At 42.0% G+C, this 25,681-nt stretch overlaps 1 protein-coding gene across 4 annotated transcripts in view; it reads right to left on the bottom strand.

Annotated features, from left to right (window-relative positions):
- Positions 1-948: 948 nt before the first annotated feature.
- Positions 949-25,681, bottom strand: part of WDFY3 (WD repeat and FYVE domain containing 3) — a 128,592-nt gene continuing 103,859 nt past the window's right edge. For all 4 annotated transcript variants that reach the window (XM_035112489.3, XM_035112492.3, XM_035112491.3 and 1 more), the window contains 22 exons: positions 25,218-25,381; positions 22,345-22,493; positions 21,736-21,856; positions 20,908-20,993; positions 19,667-19,747; positions 18,895-18,949; positions 18,198-18,317; positions 17,017-17,134; positions 16,334-16,440; positions 16,082-16,235; positions 15,734-15,825; positions 15,070-15,282; positions 13,419-13,566; positions 11,478-11,632; positions 10,471-10,629; positions 9,611-9,790; positions 8,233-8,415; positions 7,527-7,623; positions 6,742-7,071; positions 6,431-6,542; positions 5,727-5,924; positions 949-4,742 (listed from right to left, as the gene is read on the bottom strand). In XM_035112489.3, coding sequence (XP_034968380.3) covers positions 4,622-4,742; positions 5,727-5,924; positions 6,431-6,542; positions 6,742-7,071; positions 7,527-7,623; positions 8,233-8,415; positions 9,611-9,790; positions 10,471-10,629; positions 11,478-11,632; positions 13,419-13,566; positions 15,070-15,282; positions 15,734-15,825; positions 16,082-16,235; positions 16,334-16,440; positions 17,017-17,134; positions 18,198-18,317; positions 18,895-18,949; positions 19,667-19,747; positions 20,908-20,993; positions 21,736-21,856; positions 22,345-22,493; positions 25,218-25,381 — 3,143 coding nt within the window. In that variant the 3' untranslated portion in view covers positions 949-4,621. The remainder of the gene's footprint in view (positions 4,743-5,726; positions 5,925-6,430; positions 6,543-6,741; positions 7,072-7,526; positions 7,624-8,232; positions 8,416-9,610; positions 9,791-10,470; positions 10,630-11,477; positions 11,633-13,418; positions 13,567-15,069; positions 15,283-15,733; positions 15,826-16,081; positions 16,236-16,333; positions 16,441-17,016; positions 17,135-18,197; positions 18,318-18,894; positions 18,950-19,666; positions 19,748-20,907; positions 20,994-21,735; positions 21,857-22,344; positions 22,494-25,217; positions 25,382-25,681) is intronic.

The following is a 25,681-nucleotide window of genomic DNA, read 5'->3' as shown; positions in this document are numbered from 1 at the left end:
CCTCTTTATGTGGTAGCAGACTGGATCATTCCTTTCCCTCTTAATTAAAAGAATCATGCAACAGACTGTAGACTTAGAATTAAAAGTTGTGTTTACTTACATAAGGTCTGATTCAGCAATAGCAGTAATGAAAAACAAGGCAGACATTTCTACCTATAGATTACAGAACACATAGCTGAGTTAAAAAATGGAGTCTCTGCTTGAGCAGAGATCAGGTGACTGTCTTAGAAGCATGGTGAAGAATCATAGAATCATAGAGTTGGAAGAGACCACAACGGCCATCCAGTCCAACCCCCTGCCAAGCAGGAAACACCATTAAAGCATTCTTGACATATGGCTGTCAAGCCTCTGCTTAAAGACCTCCAAAGATGGAGACTCCACCACACTCCTTGGTAGCAAATTCCACTGCTGAACAGCTCTTACTGTCAGGAAGTTCTTCCTAATGTTTAGGTGGAATCTTCTTTCTTGTAGAAAGCACTGGTTATTCCTCATTTTCCCTTCTGAAAAGCACCACAACTATAGAGAGAATCTCTACATCAGACACTTTTTGGGGGTAGAGAAAGAGGGAAGAATGTCATGTCTGTTGCCAGATTTCACCAACAAGAGCAGCTAGAACTTGTTTCTTCAGTTGACATGTGTCCTTTTGAAGCAGCGGAACCACACCAAAGTATAAAATCAATCTTGTATTAAAAAGCAGGGACAAAGGCCTGCCATGATTCACGCTACCACATGAAAGACAAGCTTCCTAAAATGTCAATTTTTATTTAAAATAAAAAGTGTACCTAGCAAGAATAGAAGCAGCATTTCAATGCATCTTCTTGCTGACACCAGGAGTGCCATTCTGATTAATTTAAATTGACCTCAGATTCAGCTTTTTCCCCTAATGCAGAACTTGGAGAATTGCCTGGGGATATTTTTTTCCTCCCAAAAGAGATATACACAGAGTAATTTGGTGGTAAATAGCAAGTATTTATTTGAAATGAAAACAAAACAAAAAGTACCTGAACTATTGCATTTAATCATGTATTGTAATTGTGTTACTCTACCTTTTTGCATTGGAGACAAATATACAATAAACATTCAAATATCACAGATTGCACACTAGATAGTATTTCTTCTGGCCTTTTACATATCCACCAAAAAAACCCAGAAATTGGAGTCCGCAATATAGTACAAAATTCCACCCCTCCAGTCATAGCCAGTTATCTTCAATTTACTCCAGTTGCTGTACAAATAAATGGCCATTTACCTAGAGTTTACAAATTAATAACAGGACAAAAAATATACATTGTACTGACACAAAAAGTCAGTTGTGTTAAGTCATGCAACAAGTAACCAAACTTGCTGAAATTAAAAATATTTTCTAAAAACAGTTTTAACTGCATAAATATTTTTTATACACAGTTCACTTACCAAAACAAAAAGGAGTCTTAAATGATACAAAAAAAAAGAGTTTCTACTGATTTTTATACACAAGAAAGTGCAAAATAATGTCTCTAAGGTGTTTTTGCTATTGGACTGATGGATGAAGGGGGTGGAGTTAGCCACTCTCCACTTCCTATGCGTGAACACTACAATCGCACATTACAAACAAAGGTAGAGCACGTGAATGCATTAAAATGAGGATCACATCAAAGAACGAGGCAGGAGAAAAGATGGGAGCGATGGGACAGTGCAATAAGCTAGTGGTGCTGCGCTGCTCAACGAAATTAAATGCAAAACCACAAATTTGGGGAAACAGAGCTATTCAGTCCAGAACGCTCTGATAAGTCTATGGAACTATGCTAGACACTGTTTAGGTTATTAGAGCAGCAGCTGCAGGGGGACTCTCGGGGCTCAGCTGGGCCAAGAATCTAGCCATTCACTCCAGTGGAGCTTGTGTAGGACTTCCATGTCAGGTGCCACTAGAATGAATGGAGGTTACGCAAGTGCCTGTTTCGTGGTGCAGCTGAGCCCCCATTTCCCCTTTTCACACAAACAGAATACACAAACCTCTTCTATCCATCATCTGGCTACACAAATGAGTTCTGAAAAAAATTCATCCCCAAAATACACTTATTACGCAAGTTCGACGCAATCAGCCACACAGAAGAAAAAAAAAATCACCTTCCACCTGAGGAGTGGCAAATGTAAAAAGTGTAGAATAACACTGGTACAACATGTCTATGTAGTTAAACATGCTAAAAAAGAAGAAGTAAACATCTCTACACATCCTGCTGTCTTCTAACCCAGCAATAGTTGTAACTGTGCTATCCAGTGCTTAAAATTTTATTTTCAATAATTTAGGGTGTTTTTTTTTAAAGTAACAAACCCAAATTCTCAAGCTAGAGATACTTCAAGTTAAGCTCTTCTTCTAATGTTCAGTCTTTCCTTAATAAGAGAAACAAAAATTTGGTGGCGTGAAGGTGCTTTCAGAGAATTCAAACACGTTTTTTTAAAAATATTTAAATCTGTAATTTGAAAACTAGTTTTATCAGGTCAAGATCTATAAACCACTTAAGTTTATCCATACTTAAGGCTATTTAGTTTGACAGGTCAGAATGTATGCTGGGAGTGAAGTGTCTTGGAGACCATGCTGTTAGGCTGTAACTACAAAGTAAAAAGCAACTAAGTGCGGAAACAGACTTTCCTTGCAGGGTAAAGTAGGCGAGGCTGCTGGATCAGTGCCATTTGTAACCAAAACCAGAGTGGGTGAAGTAATATTAATAAATATGCGTGCACATGTGTGTGGAATGATTTCCTTGGGGACTTGAACACAAATCCACAAACTGATCTAATTCTTGCAGTTCATAACCATTAAAAACATCACCATCAAAACAGACAATTAATTTTCCAATCAGTGCATACACCTCTATCACCAGGGATGTTTAAGTGAACAAAAATGGTCAGTGAGCTTGATTTACTGTCAAAAGAAAGCACTTAATCAGTATAAGCAGTGTAAATGCTTCTTTCCCATCTGAAGTGGCACAGATCTGAGAATGTCTGCGTTTTGCCTTAGTGTTGTGCCCCGTTCCTTTTCACTTGGTGGTGTGCCAGGGTTTTGGTTTTGCTGCTAATGTGACCGTCAACTCATCTGCTGTGACATAGCAGCGGTGATCTGGGAAAAGGCCAAACTGAACAGGGGCCAATTCATCTCACCACCCGTTTACAACATGGTATACATTACAGTGAAACGAAAACAAACAGCACAAGAAAATAAAAATAAACCACCACTTTTCAAGGCCATGTTCCAAAAAGGATGCCCATGGGACGCGCCTGATCTGTGTATTTCCCCCATCTCTACAGAGAAGATGCCCCTCGTGGACTGGAGAAAAAGTGACCCAAGAAAGAAGTGAGAAACATAAGATCTTAAACCACTAATGTATGAAATGTCCTCCTTCAATGAAAGTTTGAGTAACATTCCCCAAGTTGATGGTACGCCAATGAATGATAAAGGCAGCCTAAAAGAAATAAATGAGTTAAAGACAACCCCCCAGCAGAAAAGCCCAGTTAAGGAGAATGAAAGGCGGGCAATTGTTCTTGTGCAACTCCCATTCACTCCAATAGGCCCTGTGCAGGAGAAACCCCCTCAATGGATTGGTATTAGCATCCAGTTATAACAGCAAGGGTCCCAAGTCTGTTAATTTCTTCTCCAGGGTAGGGCAATTCCGACTTTTATGCAAGGCATTTACTATTGTCCGAAGTAAGATCTGGCCTTTACTGTTGTAGGAACCAGCTGATCCAGAAACTGCAAAGAATGAGCACAAGCCAAGGTCCACATTGTATAAAAAGAGACCATATTAAATATGAAGATAGGCGCTAAATAGCTTCTGTATTTTTTAAAAAATGAAACAAAAAGAGGGTCCTTATCTTACAGTTGAGAATGAAAGATTCCGAGTCCTATTGCCGCAGACAAGTTGAGGGTGGTTCACCCCGCCTTTCAAAACTCCCTGAATTACTTGGTTTAAGTTAAGATAATGCGAGTAACCAAAGAACAAACATGCAGCCCGGATTTTGAAAATAAAATATAATGCCTCAATGCTTTTTTATATATATATAAAAAAACATTCATATTTAAGTAGATGGATGAGCTAAAAATGAGATACAAGGTATAGTGGTTGGTCTGATGTCCCATGTAACAGGCAGTTAAGTTCATATTTTAATAAAAAGGCCATTATATCTATTTACAATATCCACAGTTTACTTGCAAAGAAGGCAGGATTTACAACTATCTTCTAAAAAGCCTTCTCCTTCCTGCAACACAAATAAGGTGACTAGCTCTACAAAACCAAAGACAGAACAAGGAGTGGTTAATGATGAGTTTTCCTCCCAGCCACGTTAGCAGGGAAGGCTGGGTCTTGTGGGTTCTTAATGCAGTTGCGGCAACTGCTTGTCTCTCCGCCTGACACTCGCTGGCCGCATGAACGTTTTCAGCGCCTTCTCTGAAAATGTACATGGAAAATGAATGATCCCTTTTGCTCGCAAGAGCTTTGCTGCGCAGTACGAAGATGAAGTGTTCAGTGCTAGCGTTGCAATCCTTTCTGGATGTGCTGCATGTTCATTCCTGCAATGAATTAAATATACCGAGTTCCTGTGGGCCCTGCAGTTCAGCCTGGCGTTTACATGGTTTGCCTCTGCCTTGTTAATTCCAGGATCCCTCCTCAGGGCCTCGCTCGTGCTGAAGGTTGTAGTAACAGTTCTGGCAAACCCGCACCGGGGAGGAGATTTTCAAACGCTTGATTTCCGACTGGAAGCGGCTGCACCTGGGGAGGGGGGGGGGAGGCACGCAAGAATGTGAGCTACTATTCCTCTCTCTGCACCTGCAGTTTATTACGGTGGACGATGAAGTCTTCGGACTGGGCTATTTCTCTTGCACGAGACTCAGGCAGGAGCAAATAATTATGGGAGGTAGACTGTTTCTCCTCAGTTTTTTCCTCCTGCATTTATGTTCAGAATCACACAGTTCTGCTGTTAGAAGAGCCTTGCTCTAGGGGCAGGGGTGTTCTCGGAGCACCCGGTCATCTTGACCAAGGGAAGAACCAGCAATCAATCAACGGAATCCAAGGGGTCATGGTATAGTGACAGTACTACTGAAACGGAAGTGGAATTTCCGGGGTAACTAGTGTTAAAGTGGCCGGCAATGGGCTTATAAAGGATCAACTGTTCTGAGAACCAGCACTAATGTTTACAGGAGATTCTGGAAACAGGGTATTCCACTTATGCTATTGTGGGTTTAATTTCCCCTCTAGGCCAGTTAATGAGCTCTATCCTATCTTTCTCAAAATAATTTAGCACAAAGTTATCTACAGTAAGAGAATTTATTGATTTTTGGTGGGGAGGGGGAGTATCAGATTTGCTAGTGAAATAAATAGGGTACCTGTTGTTATCAAGAAGCAGCTCTTTAGACAAGTTGTGTACAAATGTAGACTTGCAAGGGGCAAGATTAATGATATTTGGAATTCATTTTTTAAAATAGATTAAGGTCTGGTTAACTACAATAACAAGTTTTTCTCCTTTTTTCGTAATATACACAATATATGTTTTTCCTGTTTTGTTTTCTACATGGGTACTATTTCTTGTTTCTTCTTTTTTGTGTGTCTTATCTTATTCTGTGCACTTGTAATTCTGTACTTTTTTATTTTTCAATAAAGAATATAAAATAAAAAAGAAGCAACTCTTCAGATGCTAGCAAAACCTTTGTGAGAACCAGTCTGTAAAGAATTCACAGGAGAGACCATCTTTCTTACTTCTGACAGAAGAGCTGCCCGCAGTTTCTGCAATGGTGACGCCTTTCAGTAAGAGAGAAACGGACAGAGCAGCTGGAACAACTGTCTCCTCCCTCATCTTTCACCCAGTGGTCAGCTGCAGAGCGGCCGGGCTGGTCACTCACTGACCAGCTGAACACTCTGCCTCTGCTGTCGCCTACGAGAATCCTGCTGTGATCCCTGAAAAGAGAAACAGATAGGCAAAGACAAATTAGCACCCGGTCTAAGCATTAGGAACTAGCCTCAAGGCTAGAGAGAAACATGTTTTTAAAGCCAGAGAATACTTGGCCAAAGGTAACATCCCCCCCCCTCAAATGAATGCAACAGCCTTGCTGATTCAAAGTAAGGGCTACCAGGTCAGACTTACTTTCTTTCAACTTTGAAAAAGGGGGAAAGTGTCTGAATGGTACCAAAAAAATACAAAAATTGTAAAGAAGAATGCCCAAATCATTTCATTAAAGGCCTCATTCTGCTCCTGGCACCTGATGCTCTGACGTAGGCTAACTCTGAGCACAGTAGTTTTACCTAGCTACCATGGCTTATAGTTGCCTCTCCTATATGTCTAACCATTTCAAAGCAATTTTCAGTTCCAAAGTTGCTTGTTTTGTTCTAGCCGATCTAAAGCTAAAACCACTACTGTGCCTTCAGCTGATATACTGAGGACACACAGAAAGCAGGTCGCTCACTTGGAGATGCCCAATGCCGTGATGTCCGCAGGATGTGCGTTGTCCTTGCGATCAAAGGCCGTGTGCATAGTTAGTTTGCTCCTGAACACTAGCTGCCGCTCCCATCTGTAGCCTAAGAAAGGAAAACGGGTAAGAATGCAAGCAAAGGTGGAGGGTGGGAAATGTATCTGCATGGTGCCTGGTCAGGAGGGGAAATGCCGCTCAGGATCTCAGCCCACTGGCCCCAGAGTACAGGATTTATCTGGGCACCTGGAAACCTGCCCAGGCAACACACTTCTAGTTTGGCATGTCGCCAAGAGGCGTTTCCATACCTGGCTTGAGCTTGCTGTAATGTCGTAGTTCCCCTGGATTAGGGTGTGGGTGGTTAGCTTGAACCTGGGGGTGGACTTTTGCTTGCCCCTCGGAGTAGGTCACGAAGATGAAGCCATCCTTCTCATCCAAGCTGAGCTGGTCGGACCAGCGCCTCGAGTCATCAGAGCTGCTGTCTGCCGACCATGCAGCTGCTGCTCGGGCTGAAGACGAGCGAGGCCTGTGGCTGGCGCTGCCTGGCTGGCTCCGGCTGTCCTGCAGCTTTGGGTCCTGGACGAGGCCCTGGTCCTCTGCTTCCGAATCGCTGCTGTCCTCATCCGGGGCTTCCTCTCCTGTTACATGCAATGCATAAAACAAAACCCCAGCCATGATTCACTTTCCCCCACTAGACCTGCCCCTCCATAACTCTGACGTAAAACCTAGGTCCAGATTCATACAAAATCCATTTGGGACATTATTATATCATCCATGCCAGGGGGAGGCAGCCAAAGTGGTGCTCCCCGGTTTTGTCAGATGCCAGACCAGGCCAGCAAAGCAATTGATCAGTGATGGTGGGAGTTAAAAATAAGTTATTAAAAACTATTTACAACTGATAATGTTACCGTTTTCCTCTTTTTATTAGCTGTTTTTGAGATTTATTTATTTTAAAGCAATTGAATGGTATATAAATTGTATGAAATAAATAAAAGTTGAGCCCCAACTACAACTGGAGAAGCAAAGGTTTCCCACTCCTGAGCTATACCTTGAACAATTCACAGCTGAACACAAAGCCAAAAAGAAACAGCACCTATTTGGGTTTCCGGACACTCTTCCTGCATCTCGAGCGCCTCCACAGGTTCAGGAGCTGGAGTTTCTGGGACCTGCAGAAACTCCATTCGCCAGAACTAGGAGAAGGAGAAATGAAAGTGTAAATCTGAATGCATATCCTCCTTGCCGTATAACCTGGCTTTCAACCTGACACGATATAACAAGACATGGAGCGAAGTAACATTGAAAGCACTCAAAGAGATACAAAAATCAAGGCACATTTAAATTACAATCGAACTAGGTTTCTAACTAGCGGATGGGCTATTCAACCGCTTTAGTATATGAGTAAATGAATATGCCATTGAAGAATTCTGAATAGATAGGAGCTGCAATTAGGAATGAACCTGGAAATCCTATATAAGTCCTGTCATCCTGTTTCCCACAATAGATGCTTATGGGAAGCCCACAAAGAGGACAGGAGTGCAATAGCCCTCTCCCAATTAGCATTTTTAGAGTATATGGCTATCACACCTAGTAACCACTGATGGCCTTATTGTTCATGAATCCCCTTTAGACTTCAGATTCATGAGTTTCAATGTTGCCCCACTTCCTTTCCTTCACTGGATGGGCCAGGTCCTCATATTATGAACAAAGGAGAGGAAAAAAACTTCTCTATCAATTTCCTCTGTACCACGAGGCATGCTGCCGACCCACAATTTTATTTCTACATGACTGCTGGTACTTACTCGGACCACTCCATCTGAATGCCCCGTCACAATCACGTTCTGGGTATCCCATTCGTTCATTTCTGACATGCAACAGCACAGGATTTGCTGGCTGCGCCCGGTGAAAGTGTTCACACTCACTATGGGGTTCCCATTAATGCTCCACACGTGGATGTAAGTGCCAGCACAGGACACAATGTCTCCCTGAAAAAAAGGATAAACGTTTTAGGCACACTTAAGATCTCAACGGTGCCATTCTTTGCCATTCCGGGGGAGAAATGCATCTCGGTTTAATATGAAGAACAAAGGTGTGGTCTGGCTGGAAACTCAAGAACCGGTTACTTGAAACTGACCCCACCAGGAACTGATCTACATAGGTAAGAGGCTGCAATCTAGTTAAAGACAAATTGAAGGCCCCGTAATATGCTACTGCTATGGCACACAAACAATGTCGCTGCAATAGCAACTGGTATCATGTGGGTGGAGTCAAGTCCACGGCTCCTTTCAACCCAACTGCCATCATTCGGGAATGACCATAACAAGCCTACAGGATGACATGCTTTCCATTATTACAGCAGGTTGAAGCCACAAGGAAGCAGCTTAAAGGCCAATGCAGTATTGTGAGATCTGACCCCTCCCTGGTACTCTGCCATGCCTGCTCTTCTAGTGACAGTGCCAAGAATTTATGATAGGTCTTCCCCTCCTCCAGAGTCAACTTACCTAGTTCCTGGGCCAAAAATGATGGTCAGGTGAAAATATGATAAACAATGGTTTCGGAAGACGGGAAGGGAATCTGGTTGACCCCCCCCCCAATAATAAGTTTGTCTAAGTACCCAGCAAGCTGCTTTCTGTTGGCAAAAAATCGCACCAAACAGTTGACACCCCAAAATGGGCTCCATGATGTTTTCATTTAATAGCTTGAAAAACGTCACTAACTAGGGGACATACAGGTGAAACTCAGAAAATTAGAATATCATCGAAAAGTGCATTTATTTCAGTAATACAACTTTTTATTTTTTATTTTTCTTTTAATTTTTACAAATGCTTTCTTTTGGAAATTCCACAGTAATAAAACAAATAGTTACAATACAAAAACAAACATCGCTATCACATTTCATTAATTACATTCCATTTATAATTGACCTGCCTAACGACAAATAATTACAATTACAACAAATAAAGGCTTGACATATCTTGCTTTGCATGTCTTGCATCTATCTCATGTATTGGTTTCACCTTTTAAGTTGCATTATGAAATAAATGCACTTTTCGATGATATTCTAATTTTCCGAGTTTCACCTGTATGTAATCTGGAGCTGAAATGGGCACAACCAGCTCAAGAGTGATTGTCTACATTTGTATCTCTTCTAAGAGAAGCAGTCAATGTTCTGTTCTGTACCGTCAGTTCGTTGATGCAGAGGGCTGAAACGGGGGCCCGGTGGCCACGAAGCTGTGTTAAGAAGGAGAGCTTGTTCAAATCCCAGATGATGCAGGTGCGGTCCCGAGACCCACTCACAATGATGTGATAGGCCAGGGAGGCTGTTAAACACGTGACTGCCTCCGTGTGGCCGAGCAGCGCCTAAAAACAGAGGAAGGCAGAAGAAAATACATAAAGCATTTGCTGCAAAGTGCTGCAAATACAGATATTGGAATAGTTTTCCTTTGAAGACTATTACTAGGTTGCAGAAGACAAATTAAAATCTAAGAAACACAATGCTTTGGAAACCGAATAGTGTGGTTTCTTGCTAAATAAGCTCGAACCACTTAAGTGGGTTTTGTAGCCATTTCCCATGGGAGCCTCGTTGAAATGAATGGAGACTCTGCGATAGTGAACTGGTGAATTGTGCCTAAGCAAAGGATGACAACAAGAACGAATTCTCAGCCCCTTCCTTGCCTTTTGCTCACCTTTTGCTTATATAGGCAGACCCCTATGGGGACAAAAGACAGTGGCAGGACATAGAGCAGGGGTGTATTTCAATGGTTTTAGTAAATTGTCCATGCAGCCATAAGGACATAAGGCTATGGCTGTGCAGGGTGATAAGCAGATTTTTTTTCAGTCTGACAGAATCCAGTGTGAATTTCTTTCTTTCCCCAGAAAACAACAACAACAACAACAACAACTTTTGGTGATCTATCCATGTGCCAACAGTTGAGGAGAGCAAAACTTTCTGACTTAGTTCACTCCCAACTTGCCGGATTTAATCAGTGCTGATGAGCTATGCTTGGGCCCAATTTTCTGACACAGAAATCCAGATTTACCTGCTTAAGAGTGAGCGTTCTGGCTTTTTCCTTAGAGGTGCCCATCTCCCATACACAAACAACGGTGCTGGTTCCTCCGGTGATGACCAGCTTGGGATTGGGGCAGATGGCACTGAGAACCTGTCCCCATTCCGATAAGCATTCATAAACTATCACGGCCTAGAAAGGTGGGGAAGTAAAACAGTGCACCCATCAATTTATAAACCGTGGCCAGTTTCCAGCATCCTATCACTGTGTTGGTTGGGGAAGATACATTTCCTTCCGCTCAACCTTGTATCCTGGGAGAAAACCAGCTCACGCTTCCAAAGGCAGTTCCAGGGGAGAGGCAATGGATTTCTAATACTCCCATCCACAACCAAAGATGGGAGCCGGCTCCTTGGTTTCATGGGGAGGGGCAAAGCAAGGGAAGTGTGGAAAGCCTGGGAGTAATAGGAGAAGAAAGCCAGGAATCCTCTACCCCATAACATAATGCACTCTGTATTTTGGCCCATCTTAAAGCCATTATCATAGTTTATCCTGCACTGCAAGATGGTGCTCATGCAAATTATACTTGTTAATTAAAACATAAGTACATTTAACAGACAGATTTCATAGGAAATGTTCCACTAGAAACAACTTTCTGCCAAGTGTTAACTTGCCCCACAGCCTGCTGAATAAATACCGGGTTTATTTATTTATGTTACAAACTTTCAAAAAATGCACCGCTTGATTGTTAAAAACCAAACAAACCTCAAAGCGGTTTTTGGAAAAAAACAAAAAACAATAAAATTATCAATAAAAATAAACAGCAATGATTTCAAAAAAATTAAAATCAGCAATTAACTAACAACAGTCTAAAACATGCACCAACTTTCTAAGTACCTGGATAGGCTTGTCTGAACAAAAATGTGTCCAGCAAGTTTCTAAAAGGGTACAGTTAAGACACCTGCCTGAGGCAGCTTGTTCAGTCATTGTTTTCCATCATCAAGTATGCAAGTTAAAGAGCCAAAAAAATCTGAGAGACAAACCTTGTCTGACTCATAGGTTCCCAGCCTGCAGCTGAGATCTGCATAACCCCAAGCAAAGGTTTTATTCCAGGCTGGTGGAATTAGCACTTTATTCTGCTCCACTGCTAAAATTCCTTTGTCCGTGTACACGATCTGTCCTACACGCTCCTTGAGCTCTGCTCAAAGAGAGAAAGAAAAGTGAGAAAGAAAAGATAGCAGCACTCACAAACAAGAGCTCATAAAAACATTCGCTGTTCCAAGATTAGGTGAAAGCTATACCCAATCACAGTAGACAGTGAGGATATTTCACGAGAACTTTGTTATCTTTCTGAGAAACTTGCTTACACTACTGAAAGCTCTGAAAGAATTTAAACAGTGACCAGTGATGTTAATTTCTTATCAACTCCCATGACACAGAAGTGTAAGAAATTGGATAAGAGATTTCCAAGGGCATAGAGCTACTGAGAACGCTTCAGGAATTTGTTAATGCTCAAATCAGTTTTACGTTTCAGCAGAGCAGTGAGAAATGTCGCTGGGGAGTATCAAAATAACTTTGTATAAATTCAAACACAACCATTCCATTGTAAGACGACTTCTTTTCAGTCCTCTAGCAACATGAATCTTGTTCATGGTTCAGTGTGGTAGAAGCAAGGCAAATCCAAACAGCACAAAGCCTAAGGGAAGATCTGTAGTGCAGGCACAATGTAAGGCCGGCTCCCAGTCCAGAAGGCTCTTTTGTGCTCTTATAATTTCCAGCGAAGTCAGGAAGCATGGAAATTAACTTCGGGTTGCAGCCTGGACCTATCTCTGAATGTCGCTAGTGCACACATCTACAGTCTCCAGAGACGGCAAGTCAGTTTCTAGATGATATTCCCTTAGAGCCATCTAGAAAATCAGTTTCTAGATGATATTCCTTTAGAGCAGGGGTCCCCAGACTTACCGCGCAGCGGGCCAGAGGGCAGGGGAGTGCGCGCGCAGCGGGCCGGAGGGCGGGGGAGTGCGCGCCCATGCGCATGCGCACACGCACGCGGTCGTGAAAAAATTGCCGAAAATTGCTTGTGCGCATGCGTATGGGCCTCCCCCGACCCAGAAGTGCATCGGAAATGACCTCTTCTGGGTCGGGAGAGGCCCATACGCATGCGCACAAAGGATTTTCGGCGATTTTTTGCCGATTTGGAAGATCGTCGCCGCGCCGCGCGCTGTAAGAGCGGGCGGCGGCAGCGGGCGGCGGGGGCCGTCGCGGGACGGATTTGGAGGCCAATTGGGCCGCATCCGGCCCGGGGGCCGTAGTTTGGGGACCCCTGCTTTAGAGCCATCCCAACACAGCCTTAACTGCAAAGAGAGGCTATTGTGGGGTGGGGGTTATTAGCGTGACTGTTGCTACCCAAGCTGCAGGCACTGGACACCACAGTCATATAGGCCTCTATGCAAATAAAGTCCAACATGTAATCCAGATCTGTGCTGACTGTCCACTCTTCACAACTCCGAGGGATCAGGATTTGTGGGTTTTGCTTACACAGTTCACTCTATGAGGACAAGCCCTGTTCAAATGAGGTGTCTAATGTACAGATGCCATTGACAATCCTTGCCCTGCAGCAAGTGAAATATTTGAGGCACACTGGCCTTTGTTTTGTTTTCTTTATTTTAATATCAGCTTGTTTAAAATTGGCTTCATATATATTGCTTGGTTTGTTTTCACTCGTTTCTTTACCTGCCGTGACATGTTCTGTTGTTTCTAGTGCACTTAATTTTTGGCATATTCTGTTCTGCGCATGCCAGAACATAGATGCAACAAGGGACGCTTCACATTTTTAACAGATAAATAAATACATTTTAATTGATAGAGATGGCCTTGGAAGTCTTTTTCTTCTGGGGCCAACAACAGTATATGTTTTTAATAAAAATGCCTGGGAACTATGAGCATAGTTCTAAAAAAAAAAGTAAACTGATTGCAGCATTTACCTTTTACTGGTGCAAGAGAAGGTCTCAGGTTGTCTAAATGATGGAAAAAAATCTTGCCACTGGCAATACCTGGTGGGATAGAAACCCCACTTATTTCTCCATTAATTCGGCTTCTCACTCGCTTTGGAGGGTGAGGTTTCTTAAACAACTGCAGCAAGACAGAAAACATTACAGGCTTAGCAGCAGGCCTGCAAATAATTTGCAGCAACACCTCTCAAAACATGTCAGCACCATCCATGAGACTTGTTGCAAATAAATTCCCTAACAGAGATGGATTTCACAGTCACAGGAAACACACAAGCTGTTTTCAGTTGCCTCGGCCCACCATGTGACGATGAGTCAGTGAAATACCAGTATTTGCCACTCCTGAAATGCACCCAAAGCCATGTTAAGCAACCACAGGGTGCTTTTAAAGGGACCATCAGAGGGGCAGATGGAATGCTGGCGTTTATCAAAACAGGATGCTAGTATGAATACAGTAAGCGGCAGCCATAAACAGAGAATTATTATGATTTGGCAGGCTTTACTCTAAACAGTTAATAACATTTCAAAACACTCCTTTTAAATCTGTTCACATAATTTCATTGTTAGAGAGGGACGTTTTTGCAGTGGAATGTTCTCTGTGATGAAGGGACAGGTCAGTTCTATTTTAGCTTCTGGGAAGGTGGTAAAAAGTTTTATCTTTATTTTTAATATGCAGGTATTGAAGGGACAGAAGAAGTTAGTTTTAATCCAGTTCTGTCTTCGTACTTTTATGTTTCAGGTTTTTAGGATTTTCATTTTTACTGCCAGCTTTGATGCTGAGAGCTACCGGTATGTGGGATCCCATAAATGAAACCCTAAGCAAGTAATTTTAATTTTGGAGAAAATGTCAGTCACTTTATGTTTTGGCTGTGTGGCTGCTTGTTCTTTGTCAAAATCTGTGCAAGGCCTTGGAACTCCATATATTTATATTTTATGTCTGGAAATTACATTTTCCTTCTGGAAAGCGTCAAGGGCGTGATCCACTGGGAAGTTCTCCTGGGCAAGCACAACTAAAATCAAGATTTTTCATATTTCACATTCGTTTAAATGGACCTTGCACAGAAGATCTTCTTGATGAACTACCCCCCTTTCCTCCTTTGCTTAAGGTCTACCTAGATCCCATTCAAACATGAGTATATTCACTGCTATGTGCCCAAAGCTGCATACTTGCTTCTCTGTGAAACAAGATCATGCCAACATACTGAGGATGGACATATTTGTTTATTCTTGGAGTCACTCCAAGGCCATCCAGTTCATCTCCATTTCGGTCATGATGTTGTGTGGTGACATTAATATGCAATATTACAAAGATAGAATGAGTTGAAGGCCTACACCCTGTCCCCCAGACTGATACCAAGGATTGTCATTCCAATACGTTGCATTTGCATGACCAGCTTTTACTTTCACTAGGAAATCAGAGCAACTGTGACTTGCCCTTTGAAACAAGAATAAAGCCCATGGAAATGAGATTCAAACTCCTGATTGCTTCATCCTCCCCCAAAGGGCCATGGGTCTCCAAGCCTTGAACAGATGGAATTAAATCTCCGAAAGGACAAGGCAAATACAACAGAATATACCAACTTTGTCTTGAACCAAAGAGGCACCATACTCAAATGTCATTCATTACCTGTTTCGGTATCTGTCCAAAGTTGTTAATGAATCCTATAGTAGCTGTTTCTTTTAATGGATCGTTTATGTTGTATATGTCCACTTGGCCCTCATAGAAGAGATGATGGAAAACATTTACAGCTTCTACTGCAGGCGGCCCTTGCTGTTTGTAGCCAAATATCAAGTCTATCCACTCGTGCAGGTGAGAACTCACAAAATCGCATTCCAAAGCCTGCAATTCAAAATGTGCACGTTAAACAGAGCACAACCTGCTTACAGGTGGGCAAAGGCTTGCTTGCTGAAATAGTGTAATCCAACAGATGGCGTTGTTAGCCAACACCATGATCAAGTTTCTTTTCTTTTTATATATATATATAAAAATCTGCTTTACTTATTTTCCTTCAATTTATAGGCTGCTCTAAAAACATTGCAACTGGTTTTTTTTAAAAAAAACCAAACAAAACAAAACTTCATTACAGAGTTCTAATACGAAGGAAGGTGAGAATTTATCAAGTGGACTCACTACGTCAACCGACGTGTTTGATAATCCCAGTGTGCTCAACATGTACAAAAGATATAAAGAGCAAAACTACCAGCCAAAAATGCTTTCTTCCAAGCAGAATAGCAAGATTTGGATGGGAGGCCAAAAAGTTATTGTAGTTTCTAACAAGAACATACATTACCTCCCGATGCACTCTGATGAATTCGCGGGGATCCCCTTTAGCCCATGGGGGGAGTATTACATCCCCAAGTTTAGTGCCATTCTGCTTGCAACCTACAAGGCGAAAATGAGGATAAAGAGGATTTTTCCGCAATGAAGTGTGCTTCCTGAGACAGTTTAATAGGACACCTGAATGAGCTCCATAGCCCGAATGAGCAGTTTAAAACGACCAGTCTCCAAAATTAAGACTAAAACATACACTGCTATTATCTTTATTTAATACACATCAAAATCCGCTTTATGTTCATCTTTCAGCGGTGTCTCTGTAAGAAAGAAATACAGCCATGCTATGAAAAGTGGCTTTTCTCACCTAGATCAAAGTTGTTGGAATTGAGTAGCAACTCTGGGAGGTAGAAGAATTCTGGGATAAGCTCCTTGACATCTGCCATATTGTGCTTAGATGCAGAGTACCAGGCTTCACGCACACTGTGGAACATTCTGTCAGCCAAGTCAAAGTGGCCGCCCTGAGGAAGGAAAAAGAGAAGTATTTGCATGGCAACTAAGGCGTTCCCCACACTGCTCATTACACCTTGGAAGCAAATGGCAGAAGTAAATAGTTTACCTGTAACCTTAAGAATATCTGCGTAAAGGGTTCCATTCGCACAAGATATGAGGCTACTATCATGGCTGATGAATAATGGGTGCCGTAATGATAAGCTGGAGTTTCACCTGTAAGAAAATGGGGGGTGGGGAATAACAGGAAAAGGAAATAGGAAGGAAATGAGGAAGTCTGTGTTAAATTACTAGGCTTAGTCAGTATTAGTTTGCTAACACCAAGACACTAAGTACATCTAAAATTGGTATAGTTAAATTTTGTTTCAATGCTTATAATTTGGCACTATAGTCACTTACATTGTTATAGTGCTCAACTAATAATATTTCTTTTTTAAAGAAATGTCACACACAGTATTTTATAACACTCTTTTTGGAATTAAATGCTTCAGATTAGCCACAACAAGTTTCTCTAGAGATCATTTCTTGAATGTCTTTATCAGCGGAAACATTTCCAAGAACTGATGGAGACAAGCAGGATTTTATACGATTATTATATTAATTTGGCGCAGGGGCTCAAATGAATCATAGCAAATCTCCTAACGATAAACCAGCTTCTTAGCTGGTAAAACTGACGATGTCTGGCGGGATCTCCAGCCCTCAGAAAAACAGATTAAAGGGAAAGCCACAGTACCGTTTATTCCATTACATCCACCTCAGATTGTGGATGATAAGAGGTTTTATTGCACTTACCATTAGGGTCTTCCCAGTCTTTGTAGCGCTTCTTATACTGAGCTAACCTCTCATCAGTCTGGGCTCCCATTGGTTTAGCCAAGTTTCTAAATGTCTTTGGGTTGGTAAGATCCAATTCCTTTAAAAGTAAACAAGTAGTAAAGTTCCTTCTTAGGAAATTTATTTCTCTGACTAATTGCATACATTCACGTGCAACTATTTCTGGCTCCTCTATTCAATATATTGAGATACTGGTTTCTAAAAATGTTGGCAGCTACTCTACATATTTAGCTGCTCAGGCCTGATTTAAAACAACTGTCCCTTTCTCTCATCTGAAGTGCAGATATGTCTTTTATTAATTCTCTACAAATTACTGCAACATTACTCAAGCCTCTGCCTTGAAACACCCACCCCACAACTTATTCCACAGATTAGTTAACAAAGAGTAATATTTAAAGAAGCAAGGCTTCCAGCCCTAATCTGAGTTACTTTTAAGTGCAGGGTTTTAGGCAGGGGTCAGCAAACTTTTTCAGCAGGGGGCCGGTCCATTGGCCCTCAGACCTTGTGGGGGGGGGGCGGACTATATTTTTTTAAAAAAAATATGAACGGATTCCTATGCCCCACAAATAACCCAGAGATGCATTTATAATAACTTCTGCTCCTCATGTTCTTATTTCAAATTTTTTTTAATCTAAATATATAAAAATGTTCACGATGTGTGCGCAGGGGCCAATGTATGGAGATACCGGGGGGAGGGGACAACACTCCCCGGGGAAAACAGAGGGATGGGTATCCTACCAGAACACAGGGATGAGCCAGGGGGGTTGGAGGGAGGAGGGGCGGGATACGTCATGGATCGGGACAGGGTGGGGGGAATCACAGGGATGACCCACAGCAACGTGTGGCCGGGCCAGCTGGTTTTAAATAAAAGGATACATTCTACTCATGTAAAAACACCAGGCAGGCCCCCAAATAACCCAGAGATGCATTTTAAATAAAAGAACACATTCTACTCATGTAAAAACGTGCTGATTGCCGGACCATCTGCGGGCCGGATTTAGAAGGCAATTGGGCCGCATCCGGCCCCCGGGCCTTAGTTTGGGGACCCTTGGTTTTAGGTTTCCAAAAACAGGCTTTTATTTTATGAATTGTGACCCTTTTAGACCTAGTCTAGTATTAGAAGAGAAGATTTTTATGTTTACCTCTGAATCATAGTCTGCAAGGATCCACGGGAAAACAGGATACTGCATGAGGTCATTGTAGGATCGGCCAGCCAAAGTGTTTAAGTGCATCAGATACTGGAAATTACTGATTTCACCTCTCTTTGTAGAGAAAGCACACAAAACAGAACAAGAACAGCATTGGCATTAATTTCCCAGTAACAAAACCAAAAACGTTTCCGTTGTCCACCGCTTTTATAAAATATAGGAACTTAAATGTGACAAAGCATTTTGGCCCCAATATTACATGTCCAAATATTCTATTTCAATCCACTATGAAAAGGAAACTTTAAGGCCCTAAATGGCCTCGGTCCTGTATACCTGAAGGAGCATCTCCACCCCCATAGTCCAGCTGAGATCCAGCTCCGAGGGCCTTCTGGCAGTTCCCTCACTGTGAGAAGTAAGGTTACAGGGAACCAGGCAGAGGGCCTTCTCGGTAGTGGCGCCCGCCCTGTGGAATGCCCTCCCACCAGATGTCAAGGAAATAAGCAACTATCCAACTTTTAAAAGACATCTGAAGGCAGCCCTGTTTAGGGAGGTTTTTAATGTTTAATACTGTATTGTGTTTTTAATATTCGATTGGGAGCCGCCCAGAGTGGCTGGGGAAACCCAGCCAGATGGGTGGGGTATAAATAAAGTATTATTATTATTTTAAAACTAAACTACTCTTTATACTTACCTCCCACCTTTGTGTAACAGATTTCTCCCCCACTAGGGTGCTCAGCAAACCAGACCTAAGGAGAAGCAGGAAGGATCAGTACTTAGTAGTGGTATATGAGAGCAATGTTAGCAACTTCATGTAACATGGAGCAATTTTTTCATTGTAATCCCTGCTACCATATTGATTATAACTGATTTTAAACTATTAAAGAATCAACAGTTGTACCATCCTAGTATCTATGGATCACTATCAATGGCATTAACATGTCAACAAGGAACGGTCACCTCTAACATTCTAACATACTATGATGTTAGAGCTCATGTAGTGTAGCTGTCTGAGTGATTCAAGAACAAGCTTTGGCTTTCCAGTCATGGCTTGCTTGGAGCAAGCCAACCACCATGACCCATGGGTTTTGACATGATACTAAGCCAGGGATTGTGGTTTGCAGCTCTTACTCTGGCTAGGAGAGGAGCAAAGCGAGACACATTTAAATATTCATGATGAACCTTTAGCTATGGTTTACTATGATGTGTGAGCACAGTCAATTTCAAGAGAGAAGCCCGTTGCTATTTTATTTTCATTGCTGTTCACAATATTTTATTTGCATTTCTGCTTTTTCTTATACTCCAAATCTCCTCTATTTACACTGGGAAACACATTAAAGACAGTGAAAGTCACCAGGAGGTTCAACTTTTAAAATAGCGGGATGAGTAGAAAGTAGTCAAAATGAATACTGTAAATTCCTTCACTTCTAAACTATCACGTGGAATAAAGAAACACAAACACTCACCCTTGTTCCACACTAGTGTTGGGTCGCTGTCCAGACACAGACTCTGAGCTGTCAGTTAAAGATGGAACGACAGCCAGAAACCTTAAAAATAATAATAGGATAATGTAATCAACAAAAATGTGTTTCAATTAACATTCAGGTGGTGCCTGCCAGACTGTTAATGAATTAATTAGGCTGCTGTGTCTATTTTTATTAAAAGTATACATTGCAATGAAAAAACAGTAAAAAGAAAAGTACACCTCAGTTCAAGAGATTTTTGTGGGGATGGGATGGAGAGGAAGGAAGGCTTTCAAAGTGTTACTGTTAGATAAAGCCCTCAATAGCTGGGAACAGTTTGTTTAAATATCACTTTACCCCCAATATGTGTCCACTCAGCTGCTTGGAAAACATAGCAAGCAAATCCTCTTTAGTTCATAAAACTAGAAGGCATAAGGCAGGAATGAACAGTTTTTGCAGGTGTCCACAATGGGAATTGAACAGTAGAGTCCATTCAAAGATCTGCATTGATCCTGTGATCTTGAGTCAAGGGTGACTAAAGAGGTGGCCAAGTTCTGGAGGTGGCACTGAATTACTCTGGTTAGTAAAATCCCAGAATGAAGATCTATAAGAGGACAGAGGAGACCCACCTATATTCATGCTGTGTAGTATTCCCCTTACATGTGTCGCTGGGGTGTCTGAGGTTTTCAGCAAATGCAACATGCCTTTCTGGCTACTGAGCTCACTGCTCGGGTGATCTTGACATATGGGTTCCTGAGCTCTACTGGTTGGCTGCCCTCCTTCTAAGGCAGGCTGAATTATTGGGAGCAAGTTGAGATGAAGTAATTCTCTTGTCTTTGTAATAAGACCGTGTTTAGCATAATATAGGCTAGCTGTTGCTGGGCCCTAATTTTCATCTCATTCCCTCTTAAGAGGAATTCCCACAATGGATGAATGGGCAGCAGAAGGGCATGGGATAATGCAGCGTTAAATGCTAACATTTCCTCGTGGTCAATAAAAACTCAATATGGAATTGTTTCTCATTTGTGGTCAAATGTCTACAATTTCCCCCTCTATTAATATTCTTGCCTAATATCAATAGGAGAGCATGCTCGACACACAAGCCTACTAGACCCTATTGGTATTGGTAATAAACATCACATTCTCCCATGCCCTTTTGAAGAGGCAAGCCCTTGCCATGGCTGCCTTGCCAATACGCTTGTGCTCTTATGTACTCTTGTTATAAATAAGATGAATGGAAATACCTTTGGTAGACTTTATTTCTCACTCCTTTCTGAAAAGCAAGAAGGTAGTTGCGTCCATCTCCAGAGAATACTTCAACAGCAATTGGCTGCAATGAAACGGCAGGTTTTAACAATATTGTCAAAGCACAGAAGAGTAATTGCTGTGGACTTTCACGAGGCGTAAGTCAGACCTTTTTTTTACCTAGGTATGAAGTGAACTTACGCCTGCAAACTGTGCTTTAAAAATCACCCCTAATCCCTTTGTCAGGGTTTACAATGCACTGGAGATTCCAGACTAAAATGTTTAATAAAAATATTTCAATGTATATTATGTGTAGGGTTTTATCCCACCTTAAGCAGTGGGATAAAAATATAAAGCTGTTAACAACTTGGAACGCCTTACCACACATGTGCCCACTTGACTGCTTTGATTGGCGGAACTGGCGCCAATAAAAGTGACACATAATACCTGTTCCACATTTGCAAGAACTTGATTGTTTAGTGTGGCAACACTTATACTTTGGAACGCCTTGCCTGTTGAGATCAAGCAGGTGCCGTCACTATAATCTTTTGGAGCCTGCTAAAAACATTCTGGTTTAGACAAGCCTACCCAGATGCTTAGAAAGGTACGGTAATTTTTAAAGGTTTTAGTATTTCAGCCTTTGTATGTTATTAAGTATGTTTGTGATTTTTTTCCTTGATTTTCTTGTTTTTTATTCTTGTAAATTGCTTTGAGGTTGTTGTTTTTTTTTAAAAAAAAACACACAATCAAGTAGTGTGTAAGTTTCATGAAATTATGAAATAAATAAATATTTACGAAACACTGCTATTCCCCACTAGAAACAATACCTGTAACAGGTATCTTCTTTTGTGCACTTCCTTAATATCCTCGTATGCAAAAATACTGCATGTCCTTTTGAGTTGACTCGGACCCTGTCGGGCTCCTCTGGGTATAATTGGCTCATGCATGCTGTAGAGAGTAAAAGGTAGGAGAGAAACTATAAATATAAGATGGAGGGCACTAGGAGAAGGGGACGACAGAGGACGAGATGGTTGGACAGTGTTCTCGAAGCTACGAACATGAGTTTGACCAAACTGCGGGAGGCAGTGGAAGACAGGAGTGCCTGGCGTGCTCTGGTCCATGGGGTCACGAAGAGTCGGACACGACTAAACGACTAAACAACAACATACGTAGCAAATCTGATTTCACCCACTTGTATTCTATAGTCATATTTGGCTACATAAACCATTACTGGCATTGTCAAAACCATAATACAATAACTATAGAGTCACATACAGATTTTGCATATTTCTATTTTAGCTGAAGTGCAGTTTTTGGAGATGCGTTTAAGAGCTATAGTCAGGAGGGTTTCTTATACTCCTGATGCTGTAATACTTTCTAACAGGGAGACATTTTTTTCCACTTAACAATTTCAAAGAATGCCACGCCTAACTCACTTTAGAGGCAGGGTTTCAATGTCCCGTATTTCTCTGGTGGCGGTCATGGTATAGCCATCAATCACATAAAAGTGCTCTTTGCCAAAGAGGAGGAGCCCCTCACTGGTGTCTAGGCCTTGAACCCGAGCACAGCGGTACATGTGTTGAATCTGTAATAATAAGCACATATTTAATGCAAACATGATGAATGTACATGACTATGCTTATAGGCCCTTTGGAGTGGGGTGGGGGGAGTAATTACCCTGGTAAGGTAAAAGCTAAAGGACTCCTGGACGTTTAAGTCCAGTCAAAGGTGACTATGGGGTTGCGACACTCATCTTGCTTTCATGCCAAGGGAGCCAGCGTTTGTCCACAGACAGCTTTCCAGGTCATGTGGCCAGCATGACTAAACCGCTTCTGCCACAACAGTACACTGTGACAGAATCCAGAGCGCACAGAAATGTTGTTTACCTTTCCCACCGGAGCAGTACCTATTTATCTACTTGCACTGGCATACTTTTGAACTGCTAGGTTGGCAGGAGCTGGGACAGAGCAACGGGAGCTCACCCTGTCGCAGGGATTTGAACTGCCAACCTTCCAATCAGCAAGCTCAAGAGGCTCAGTGGTTTAGACCACAGCGCCACCCTGCCAGCCATATCAACACTCACAAACAGCATTTAAACTCCATCTGAGAAAAAATGACTGTAACAGAAGATTCCATGAGAAGAAAGGAGAGCCCTCAAAGGACCATTTAGTCCTCCTTAAAGACTTGGGAGACTTTAAGAGGGATAACTATTTATACGGAATGAAATAAAACCAAGGCCAGTTGTGTCTTCTTGGAGGTTAAGGTTGCATGGCAACCCTGAAGAAAACTAATCTGGTCCTATAGTTGAAATTGGAGATCCTTGTCTTGACTAACAGAGTTTTATGTAAAAGAGAATAGTTGAGCAGTGGTTGTGTCGAAAGCTTTGCACAATACTATGGACCTGAATAACCTGCCCTTGGATCCATGAATTTGACAGATGGGTAGGCATAAAAATCCAACATAGGAAAATCAGTGCTAAGCTACTATAACTGCAACATGTTATGGGGACTAGCTGAAAATAAGATGCTTTAAGAGGATGAAATAAGGCGGTATCAACAGGACTTGAATGTGTTCAATTCTGGCTAGATTGTGACTTATCCCTTCCCTTTCTGCATACCAAAGGACAAGGAATGGTAAAAATATAAAGAGCAACCCATTGATTTAATTTTGAAATGCAAGCATCAGCCTATAAATAACCTCTGCCCTATAATGTTCTTTTTGATTAAATTACAGGAGGAGAGGGTCCTGTTTATAGCCATGACATAATGAAAAAATGGAAGTGATTATTGCAGTACAAGCAACACTTCCCAGTTGTTATTTTCTTGCGTCGGTGGTGCCTAGGGATCTGCCCTTCACATCCCTAGAAACTAGGAAGCCACAATGACACTGAGTGAGGATGAATGCAAAGACAACAAATCACCTCGAGAGGTCTATTTATTCAATGCATAATCTGACTTTCGAGAGGAGGCAATGTGAAAACTTTCCCAGCCATTGTCATGTTGATTCTACTGCGTATACTAAGTTTTCACCTGCCAGTCAAAGGCATTTTGCAACTCATACTCATACAAACTATGTTCTGGCATCCAAAACTGGATCCTCCCCTTTTGCATGCCAGAAGATAAGGATTTCAAATTGTACAAAGAACTATTACATAATGCTTATTTATAATGCTTCAGAATAATAAAACTGTGCCTTCCATAGAGTGAGATTTATGCAGCTGGTTGTGGTAGGCAAGCAAGAGGCATCATGACAGCTTTATCAAAAAGCATTTGAACAGGGTGCAGAACAGGGTCTCAGAAGGGGTGCAGCCTGGAGAAAGTTCTGAGGGCCATTTCAAGCTCCTGAGGTTCCACACACCTGCACTACAGGATTGCACACCTTGGGAAGATGGGACTCGTATGTGGATGCATTTTTGTTCCAACGAAACCAAAACAGGTTCCTACAATATCAAAGCTGAATTTGTATATTTTTTTCTTAAGAGTATTGTTTCTAAACTATGCCAACAACAAAATGAAGTTTGTTTTAAATGAGGACACTCATCACTGAAAGCAACAGCCATTTCCCAAGGTAGGCCTATTTATTATGAGCCTTCTCAACAGCACTTCAGAACCTATTATGTCAATGTTTCATAAAACTGTTTCCCAACCACAATTAAACGTGTTCATGCAAACGTAAAGAACAAAGATACTCTAGTAATTCGCTGAATTTTAAGGCTGAGTTCCAATTTAAAAGTGTTTGCTGGGTGAAATCATTCTTATATCAAAAGTGTAAAAAAAGAGAAGAACTTAACTGAAGGTTAAATCCACAGTGGGTTAGAATTATTCAGCCATGTTAGTTTCCTACGAGGGGCTCTGTCACCATTTAATTAACAATTCTGTGTTTGGGTTAGGAAACTGTGGGTTGTATCCAACAGGTCAGCGTGTTCATGCAAGGACTTCCACTTGCGTAATGGAATTTCCCCTCTCCTCCCCTCCCCCCCAATCTGTTTTGAGGGCTCCCCTCTCCAGAACTGATTTTTTTTGGGGGTGGGTGGGACATGGGGTGAGGATAGGTTACAAGAGGAGAGGGAATTCCACTGCATACGTTGGAAGTCCTTGTGTGAACGCGACAACTTAGTTGGATACAATGCGTGGCATTTTGTGAGATATCACACACGCGTACTCCACAACCCCTCTATGCCACGTTCATTTTGGAATGATGGGTGAACTGCTTCGGAGACCAGAGGCACAATACGTTCGAGAAGCCTCCACACAACAGCTTGCTAGGTTCAGTGATTGAGAGACCAAAAAGATTAAATACTGGCTTATACCTTCTCCCCTTCTTCGAGCAGTCGAAGCAAAGTTGTGTTATCGGTTTTCTCCTCTTCATCTATAGAGCTGCTCTCAGCTATTTGATCCTGCAGCTGCTCCTGATTCTCCTCATCGCCACCATCAGGTGCTGAACGAGATCTCTTCAGTGGCGGTTTAACAAGGCCTGCATGAAGCAATCAAACCAGCAGCACATTTGTCTGAAAGTCACTGAACTTTGTGTGGTACGTGAGCAGGGCTGCATATTAACAAGTCCATGCCAGTAAAGAACGGTTTCACTCTACTTAAGGTTCAATGCCCACCCCAAATCCTACAGCCAAAAGCTGGTAGAATTTCTGCAGGACCAGCTGAGTCTGAGAACTGTCAGGCCAAGGGCAGTCAATGGATCCATGGCCCTTGCTCAGGCAATGAAAGTCAGTGGATGATCTCAGATAAGTCACACACTCTCACTGGTTGTTGTGGGGAT

The sequence above is a fragment of the Zootoca vivipara genome, chromosome Z1 (assembly GCF_965207765.1).
Source record: "Zootoca vivipara chromosome Z1, rZooViv2.hap1.1, whole genome shotgun sequence".
Lineage (NCBI taxonomy): Eukaryota > Metazoa > Chordata > Lepidosauria > Squamata > Lacertidae > Zootoca > Zootoca vivipara.
Note: the sequence above shows the minus strand (reverse complement) of the source record. Positions and strands in the feature narration are given on the sequence as shown.